The sequence below is a fragment of the Simochromis diagramma genome, unplaced genomic scaffold (genome assembly GCF_900408965.1).
Source record: "Simochromis diagramma unplaced genomic scaffold, fSimDia1.1 OVJJ01000545.1, whole genome shotgun sequence".
Taxonomy (NCBI): Eukaryota; Metazoa; Chordata; class Actinopteri; order Cichliformes; family Cichlidae; genus Simochromis; species Simochromis diagramma.
Genome location: NW_024387371.1, coordinates 7,283,612 through 7,294,155, shown reverse-complemented (window position 1 = coordinate 7,294,155; position 10,544 = coordinate 7,283,612). Strand labels below are relative to the sequence as shown.

Genomic DNA, 10,544 nt, shown 5'->3' with positions numbered 1-10,544 from the left:
GGCACTAAGAATGTTTATGTACAAAACCAGTGTACAAAAAAAAAGAAACTAGACACTCAAACAGTGCATTAAACTTAAAATAACCAGCCATGTTTATGCATGGTTTAAATTAAAAATTGAATGCAAGTATTTGTGAATAAAAGACATCCCTAATAATACCACAATCCAGATAATGGAATCCAATTTAGGATTGATTGATAATAATTTCAAATTTAATTTAAGTCATTGTTAAATGTGGGCATTGAAGCAGCCTGGACTGCAGCCAGCTTCACACGTTGTTCTAGAAATTAAATTAATAAAAATAGAATCATGAGGTCCACACTTTCAATATCTTTTGTAAACCAGAGTTCACATCCAAATAAAATTTCAGCTTTATGTATTCATTAGTTGGGTAAATCTCATTTAGGAGAGGAAGTGAAACATATTTCTCTGCAACACCTGAGCTTCCTCAGGATATAATTCCTTTTTACTGGGTTATGATACATTTTGTCTAATAAAATATTTCTGATAACTTTGTTTGTGCACCTGCTATCACAAAAGTCAATTATTGTCAGTCTGGGAGAAGTCCTAGAGTACACAGTGTCTTCTTTAATCATTGATCTCAGAGGGACCCAGATGGCTCTTGTCAATGTTTTATAACTCTTAGCAGTGCATACTAACTTGAATTTTTTTTTTCAGTACACCTCAGGCTGTAATAGATTACCGTTCTAATCCATAAAATGAGCTACATCCGTACACAGATATCATACCAAGTCTAATGCATCTGGAGTTCCACACGGGTGTGTTGTGTGGACAAAAGGTATGGCTATAGATTCATTTCCAGTAGAGAATGACCTGCTGATAGAAATCTGTGAGTTTAACTGATAAAGAGCTGCAAACAAAGTCTGTTTGAGCCCTTTTTCCAAAAATCACGCTGGGAATAACGATCAAAAGTAGTGTCTGTTCAGAATGAAGGTTCTAAACCATCTCAGTTTGAAGTACTATTCGTATTATAAAAAAAAATGGCATTAGCCCCAACATCTTTATAATTTTTAACCATATCACATGTTACATTTATGCCTCCAATGGTGTAGTGGTTAACACGTTTGCTTAGCAAGAAAATTTGGCTGGCTCTATTAAAGCCAGACACAGCCATCCATTTTGGAGTGTGTGTCCATAAGCACATCTGTTGTTGTAATAATTAAATAAATAAATAAGCATTAAAAACCTATGCTAAATCAAACACGTGGTGCTATGTGGCAACGGAGTAGCTGAAAGCTGCTTTTATTGCTTTGCTATGTCCCTCCGCAGCAATCAGTTTAAAATGAATATTTTGAACTGGTTTATATTTCTTATACCAACACAAATATTCCTATTTTCTGTTCCTATCTCATCTGTATAATTCCATGACATTTCACTTCCTTTTAAATGTGTATTACATATTGACTGCAGAGGGGACTCATGCAGAGCCAGTATCTCACATTTATTTATATTCAGCTAGAGACCTGAGGCTTTGGGGGAGTGGTTGATCACATGGAAGGTAAAAGGGAGTTAATGAGTTCATTTTTCAGAAAGAGGGTTGTGTCATCTCACTTTTTTGACACATCGTGAAATTTTAAACCAAAACCTTCATGACTCAGTTGGTTTTAACAGGTCATAAAAACTTCACACCTATAGAACATTTTATGGATCAGTTAGTGGTTTTAGATCCACAGAATAAGATAAATTCAACTGGGGTTCCTCAAGGGTCTGTCCTCGGTCCTCTATTCCTTAACCTTTACATGGTTCTGCTTGTTACTATCATAAGGAATCATAATATATCCTGCCATTCCTACACAGATGATGTACATTTGTACTCAGCATTTTCCTCTGATGATCTTACCTGCACTGATGACATTAACTGCTGGATGCCTCCAAACCTTTTAGAACAGAAACAAAACAGAAACTTTGTTGTTGATCCAAAAAGTCAGAGACAGAAAAATGTGGTCATATTTGTCATCCCTTTCTCTGAAATACAGCGTGAAAAACAGCAATGTTACCAGTGTTCTCAGTTTTGATGATCATGTTGATATTCTATTATCACATCATGCACTGTAGATCTATGTGTTTGTTTTTTTGTCTTGTATGTTAGGCACTCTGACAAATCTGACCTTTTGTCATCTGTTTTTTCATCACGTTTAAGCCTTCACTGCAACTATGTGTAATCACAGACAGCAACTTGGCAACCATTATCAACAGAAGTGTTAAGCTGCTAAATCCTTCAGGTATTCCTGTGTTGACCCCAAATCTTGAGCAAGTGCCACATCACTGCTGAAAACAGGAACAGGTGTTACAGTGATATCTGTCACCTGTGATGCTTCAGCTGCGTATAAGGTTGCCAGTATATGCTCAGGTAAGGTGTCTTAACGGTTCATTGGTTATTTAAAAAATAATGTGACACATTATAAGATTTAAAACAACATGTGGCAGGTAATCCCTCTGATCCCCAAAGAGGAAAAATTAAAACCTAGAGATGGTTGTTTGGGAAATCCCAGTAGATCAGTAGTTTCTGAAATATTCAGACCAGCCACATTCAAAGTCATTTTAAAACACCTTTCTTCCACATTCTGATGCTCAGTTTGAACTTCAACAGGTCATCTCGACCATGTCTACATGCATAAATGCACTGACTGATTAGATGTGTGCGTTAACGAGCGGTTGAACAGGTGTACCTAATAAAGCGGTCAGTGAGTGTGTATTCTGCTACAAATAGGTCAGTGTATGCACAAACAGTCACTGGGAGCCAAAAGCTCATACTTCAGACAGTTCTTCTTACTCTTGATGACGTCAGTGCCAGGGGAAATCCTTATATGGTCTTCGCAGTGGGCGCAACAACCTCACCCCTGATATTCAAATATTTACCAGGAACAGCCAATCAGAAGAAAGTTGGATTAAGTCGAGCGAGAAGGAAGCTAAACAGCTTGTTTCAGACAGTGGGCGAAGGGAGGCTTCTCTAGTAGCAGTCCAAACATGAAAACACAAAGCTGGGAATTAGTATAACAGGTTCCCTTTAATCAGAAAAACAGACACAAGTGAGATTTGTACGGTAAATGCGCCCAGTTTCTGCCATGTGATTGGCAGATTAAATATTTGTCCTAGCTGTAGAAGAAGTGTACCTAATAATGTGGGGAAACGGTGATAGAAGGTTTTGAAAAAGAGGCACCCAAAGTGTTTCACAAATTAGTAACCGCTCAGCTGTGGGTGTGTGTAAGAGTCTGTCCCTTTACATAAATCTCATTTTAGTAAACTTGAAACAAGCGGATAGTTATTTTAAATGTAAAAAAGAGAAAATGTGTATACGTTATTATTCAGTGATTTAACAGCTCAGGTCTACTTGAAATCAGATTGGATGTTGGCCAGGAACTTATAAGAGTAAGAACTTATAATGACTCTTGTCACCAGCAGGTGGCAGTAAGACTTAATCCATAACTATGTCTCTTAACTTCGCTGTTCACGCTGCATCTCGGGTTTCTTACAAGTCGCCCCCACCACACACACCCACCACTACCACCATCTCCGGTTCTCCATCAAAGGACCTTTTTTGGGAATTCTTTCCTTATCGGAATTGCATGTCTAAGAAAACAGATAGTGCTGACTGTAAATCCAATTCAGAGGCCACGTGTGACTGGTAACACTGGGATGTTGGGCTTTATTCTAGATTGTATGTTCTGGGAGAATTGTTATCTTTGCGCAGTGAGCCTGGGTTCAGACGTGGAGCCACTGGACTGTCATAGGTAGACATAGACCAGATTCACTAAATTTCTCATTACACCCACCTTGACCCTGATACAGTGCTGGAAGAGATGTATCATCTTATAGGGGTCTACCACAGAACAGCATACTGGTTTAATCTAGTCAGCTCAAAGGAAACAGCTGTCAGGGGCTGCGCTCATGAGTATCGTTGTTATGAGACGATTACGCACGAAGTTAGAAAATGGTAAACATGCCGAGTGGAATTTTTCCATTATTGTCGAGTTGATGAGATCTGACTGTAGAGGGCGTGATGGGACCCGATGTCAGAACTGGTTTAAAATAATTCCTAACATATGGTTTTGTTTTCGTTATTGCGCTCTTGGTTAAGTACTCACCGTTGTGCGATAATATTTTCACTTTTATTTTGCTTTTTAAGTTAAGTTTCGTTTGTTTTAAAATCATACAAATGATTGCATTTCCTATCTTGACACTCCTGTTGTAGCCAAATGCTACAATACCACCAAACAAACAGGGAAGGGGGAGAAAGACAGAAAAAACCGCTTAAGTGCTTAAACTTGCTTTTTATTGTGTTCAAGCGCAGTTCAGTGTGCCAAAGATCCTCGAAGAACAGCACAGGTTGTCCACTTGCGTTGCGCGTCACATACCTGAGCTCCGCCCCTCGCTAGAAAAAATAAAACCCCTCGAGACAGGAAGAACCTGTCAATTCCTCTCACTCCCAGAGCACAAGTTCTTCAAAGTAGTTTGCTGCATGTTGTCACGGGAGCTATAGACTCACCACATTCAGACGCATCTCACAGCTCAACCCAAAACACTCAGGGCGTCTCACCTCAGCCCTCCATGCTTCTGCAATCCGGCGGGTGTTAAGATCCATGGAAGTGGCCGGCTTCTACGAGGAGGGCAGCTTTGCTATCCACAGTAGAGACAGCGTTATCAGCCCCATCGGCGGCGGCTCATATTGGAGGCTCGGTGACTCGATGACGGAGCTGGGCATTGAAGAGCGGGAGAGAGCGATAGACTTCAGTGTTTACCTGGACTCAGCTTTGCACTACCCGCAGCTGGCGGCGCAGACGCAGCAGCAGCAGGGGGACGTTTTCACAGATTTCTTGGCAGAGAACAAGAGAAGAGTTGCAGCTTTGCAGAACTACAAGAACTACTCGCTACTGAACGAGCTGGAGACGAGCCAGTGCGACAACCTGAGGGACCCCAGGGAGCCCTACGCGCTAGGTTACCCGGAGCTGCAGGAAACCCGCGTGGATAGCGTGCTGAGCCCTGAACTCGGGAGCCGCTACAGACCTGCTGCTGCTGTTGCCGCCGACAGAGAAGACAGTCAGGAAGACGCAAAGATGGAGAACGGCTCGTCTGCTTTTGACATGAGGTCCTACATTCATTACCAGTCCACTAGTGGCAGTCTCGGAAACATCTCCACTGCGTCCTCGACTTGTTCCAGCCCGCCCGGCACACCTGCTCCGTCAGGTAAAAGCAGGTCACCATCGCACAGCGGCAAAATGTCAAGCGGGAAGGCAAAGAAACGTCTGGACAAGGACAGTGAAGAGTACAGGGTGAGGCGGGAGAGGAACAACCTCGCCGTGAGGAAGAGCAGGGACAAAGCCAAAATGCGCAACTTGGAGACTCAACACAAAGTGCTGGAACTGGCCGCTGAGAACGATCGTTTACAAAAGCGAGTGGAGCAGCTGTCCAGAGAGCTGGCCACCCTGCGCAACCTGCTCTCTGCCACCGGACAGTGTTAAAACACACACACACATTCACACACCGGAGACTCTGCACGGATCTCCGTGCTGTTGTCTGATCATCGGTGGACTTTAGAGCCGAAAGGGAATCCACTGTGCTGAAAACGGTACGCTTCACAGGTGAAGACGGCGACCACCAGTTTACAAGGACACTTTGAATGGGACTGAAGGAGTGGGTGCATGTATTGCGCAATCATTCACGACTCTTCACATGTCACCTTAGCTTTATTCTCAGATGTGATTTTTGTTTTCTTTTTGTGTGTGTGTATGCAGTATTTCTGTGCAGGTTTTACGTACATGCGAGTGAATTTCTACATTTTTTGTGTGTATCTGGAGCAGTGGTTGTCAAGGGAAGAGTTGTGCTGCAGTGAAATGATGCAACTCTTTGTAATAGTATTGGCAATGAATGAAATAAGTCTAATTATTTAATATTGAAAGGTGAAATGCTTTAATTGTACTTGATATTTTATTGAATTAAACAGATTTATACTTTGTTTAAACAATTTCACTTGTAAATCTTCTTTTTTTGTCCCTTTGAGGCAGGTGAAGGCTCAGACAGACAGAAAGGGGCGTTTGCTTGTCTAATGCTTACACTCATCATAGACTGACTGTGTAATACCACATATTTCTCTTACAACATATTGCAGATAAGAAACTGGCTCAGCGACAAAGCATATTCCTAATCTTTTAATTGAGGCCTGCGTACTGAAATACACCCCAAAAGAAACATGGAAGGAATTTGACGTTTCTCCTTGGAGATGGAGGACATAAAAAAAAGAAAGAAACATTACATTATATGTACAGTATTTGCTCATGTGGTGTATTCATGAAGCAGAAAATGGCACCCAGTGGTTTGATCAGAAGGTAAATAGAGAAAAATTGACAAATAAAATAGAAAGATGATTTTTCTTCCTGAAAATTAAGAAAAAAAATGCTCTTTGAGTAAATCTGAAAGCTGTAGTGCTTCTGTTTACTTAATGATTGGCAGAAAAGTTCTCATATCCTGAAATACATCCAGGCAATTTATGATGAAACGATACTGCTGAGGGCAGCAAAAAGCATAAAAAAAGACCAGGTCACACTGCACGCAGCACAGAAATGTTGGCTTTATCTTTAGCACACTGCTCTGTCAATAGTCTGCAGGGTCCACTGCCCCAGAGAGGGGTTCAAGGTTGCATGGAAATTAATCAGCAACTAACCTCCTCGCACAACCTGAGGTCACGCTTCAACAGCCAAGATCTGGCTGGCAGCGAGCGCAAACCTTATTTTAACCCTCAAGTCAGGAAAAAGGAAAAATGTAGAAGTTTTTTTTTAAAAATGGAAGTAGGTTAGCTACAACAGACACAATAAGTTGACAAATGGTCTGCAGTGGAATTTACCAAGCCCTGACAAGGCAGTTCACTGTGTGCGCAATATGAAACATATCTGTCACAAGCAAGCAAATCCCAGACTGAGCAGATAAAGAAAAGGGAGCACGGTGGGATTTTAAAGGATATCTATGACAATTCAGGGTGGGGAATGTTTTTCAACCCTTTCCTCAAACAGCGAAAAAAAAAGTGCCCCTGTTAGGTTTTCTCTTTTTTAAGAAGTGACACATGTACTACACTGACAGTGAAGAGAAAAACGAGGGGAAAAGCTCACTTTATCTTCTCTTAATGAAGCATAAAAACTATGTGATGCTGTTTGTGTGCAGTGAGAGATGACATTTAGGATATTTCAACACACTCCATGATGAACAGTTTAGCTTTTAACTGTTGTGCAATATCCTCCCTTTCCAGCACATCACCCCACGAAGAATGCTACACCCACATTTAAATAAGACATTGTTGTACTCTATGTTCACGACAATGGCTTTAAGTGGTTGTGGTTTGGCTTTAATCCCCAAGGCCAATCAGAGAAACAAAGCAATGTTTCAGAGAAGCTCTCCATTGTTTGTCAGCAGGGCTCTTTGCTCCCGTTGCTCTCGTTCTCTCTGCAAGCGCTGGCACAGACTCCTTCAAACATTCTCAGCATACTTTCTTCGATGACCCCTTCGTTTTCTACTGGAGCCCCACTCAGTCTTTCCCTGCTTCTGGCTCACATGCTGACAGGCAAGAGGGAAATTCCCACACAGGATGACCTCTGTGCTTCAGTGTTTAGCCCGGCCCCCCATGTTCGCATTTTACCGTCAATGGGCAGTGTCTGACCGTAAACTCCTCATTGCATCACAGCTCCTCCAATTGGTCTCCTATAATCCAATACAAACACACAGGACACAATCACATTACACACACACACACACACACCTGTTATCCCACTGCTCACTTTGTACTAGTTGTTGTGAAATTGAAGAATTTTTCTCATATGTGAGTCATTCTTATATGTTAGCAGTTATTTGTTCCTCAGAACAATTTGTTATAATGTTGTAACAGATTGTGCTTTTCCTTAAATAAACTTGAAGAACTCTTAAAATTTAATTTATCTTTAATTTATCCCTTTTTCTCATTTGTTTTTAAAATCTCAGCTGACTGCAGCAAGCGCACACTACATGTTTTATATCACACAGAAGGTTGTCAGAGTGAATTTAATACATTATAATGGAGCAAAAAGGAACAAACAACATTTCAAAAACTACTGATTATGATTGTGATGCAGTGTTTGCTGAATGAAATACCTTTACAAACGAGGTATTTTATGACATGATATGTGTTCAGCTATATAAGGAGGTGACTGTGGCTCAGGACTGGATTGGTAGATCGATCCCTGACTCCTCCAGTCCACACACTAAAGCGTCCTTGGACAAGACGCTGAACTCGAAGTTGCCTCCGATGCAACCATCATAGTTCGTGTGAATTAGAAAGTGTTGAAGCAAAGATAAAATCTCTGTGTGTCTGTGTGAATGAGACTTGTTACAGAAAGTCCTTTTAGTGCATGACTGAGTAAAAAGCTGCAATACACATTGAGTCATTGATCTTGCAGCAGATTTAATGTGAAAACATTTAACTAGAAAACTAGTCGACTCTCTGTGGAAGAGTTAAAGTATTTGTGTTAATTTTTCACTTTTCTACCGTCAGAACTGAGCAGACCAAAAATATTAATCGTATTATTAGATTAATAGTTTTAATTCTGTCATATTATCTCACAGACTGGTAACTTGTTCAGCACATTCCCTGCCTTTCGTCCTATGTCAGCAGTTTCATAAGAGCCAGCCGCCCAAGCTGGATAAGTAAGTGGATAGAAGGATGTTTTTTAAGTCTAGTATTGTTGCTGCTGCCTGCAGATGTTGCTTCATATTAGTATCCATCATAATCAGCTTTGTCATTGAGTTACAAAACACAAAACAACACATAACAATGATATGCTTGATATGTTTCTGACTATGAGTAGAAATCAGGCTGAAGCTTTTGGGTTCTTTTAAACAACACCTTGAAAACTGTAGTTTCATCTTTGTTTGCTTTTTTAACGTGAAAGGCTCAATAATTCCCTAAAACATCTGGATACTATAGTTTTTAGCAACAAAATAATTCAAGCAGATCATCATTTGTTAACCAATATTTCCAGCTATTGATTTATGGCAGCAGGATAATGCATGTGTGGCTCTATAACATTAGTTTTAGTATTGAAGCTTTATGGTACAAAAATATAGCTAACCTATATATGAGCACTGAAGTATCTCAAGGCACATCTTTTGTGTGTTTTTTTTTAAAATTTAACTCATTCACTGCCAGCCATTGGCAGTGAATGAGTTAAACCCATTGACTCATTCACTGCCATTGACGGCTATAGACGTCAATGGCAGTGAATGAGTTAATTACCTTAAAACAGACGCACCTTTGCTGAGTATCTTGAACCCGGTGACCCTAAAGTACATGTGACAATATGCCCATGGAACAAATCTGGCTTTTTTTAAAATTTGGACCACCTAGTCGAAGCTGTGGTCTGTACGCATGAAACTAAACAAACAGTTATACTTCCACTGTGCCTGCAAGCTAACAAAGACTGCAACAGAAAGAAAAGTTCAATGAGAAAGAGGGAGAATGAGTATCTTTTATCTGTACCGAGTGTGAAGAGAGAATTTTTGTTTTCAGAAACATCTTTTCTGCTATTGTTTTGCTGTTTTAATCCACACAGCAGCAAGCAGTGAGTCACAGATCGGGTAGGCATCAGTCAGAGTTATGGCAAAAGATCAAAGAGCTTTTACTTTTCCTGGCTCAATGTTGAGGGCGCTATATGGACCAAACTGTATATGAAAGGGCTGTATGAGACACACATTATTGATTAGCTGTGTAAAGTACGTGCTCTTTTGGGCCCTTGATATGAATCTCATTTCCAGGTGTGTCCTTCAAATGAAGCTGTATAAAATTTTACTTTCTTGCTCTTCATACACTTTCTAAAGTTTACTATCTAGTAACTAAACAGAAAATACTTTTACATTAAAAACCCCACCATATTTCTTCTGTATTATGAGACCTGTACTTTAAATTTGCAAGAAGTTGTTCCCATGTTTCAAAGTGTTGCTTCATTTCACAATGCGGCCAACCATAAGTACAACTAAATCAAGATTCAGGTAACACCCAGTTTGGAGAACTTTCTTTGACTTGCAGTTGGTTCATTGAGCAACGTTTGAGTAATGTGGGACTCTTAAATACTGAGAAATCGCTCCTGCCGAAATATCTGTACCTTAGGCAATCCTTCTAGTTTTAGTCTAACTTAATCCTAAAAAACATGTATCCATTAATCTATACTACTATCGCAACACATTTCCTTAAAAAAAGGATTGATTTTACAAAAGTGTCCACAAAATTGAGGAACTGAAGTTATTACTGAAGGACAATGCCACACGGCACTTTTGACACGAGTGACAAATGCTGAGACTCGAAAGCTTCTGAGATTGGAAATGGAAAAAAAACAGGACATTTATATAGAGCTTTTCTGTTTTATTGACCAGTATAAGAGGTTTAAACTATGAGCCACATTCACCCATGCACTGCACTTTGTATTCTTATGTATTACCTTCTTATATATATATATATATATATATATATATCTAACAAACTAACTCAGTGATGGAGAGGACTGAGCAAG

General features: G+C 40.1%; 1 protein-coding gene across 1 annotated transcript; it reads left to right on the top strand.

Moving 5' to 3' along the window:
- Window positions 1-4,420: 4,420 nt before the first annotated feature.
- On the top strand, window positions 4,421-5,983 carry cebpb (CCAAT enhancer binding protein beta). The gene has a single exon (XM_040007728.1). The coding sequence runs from the start codon at window positions 4,602-4,604 to the stop codon at window positions 5,478-5,480; it is 879 nt and encodes a 292-aa protein (XP_039863662.1). The 5' UTR covers window positions 4,421-4,601; the 3' UTR covers window positions 5,481-5,983.
- The last annotated feature ends 4,561 nt before the right edge of the window (window positions 5,984-10,544 follow it).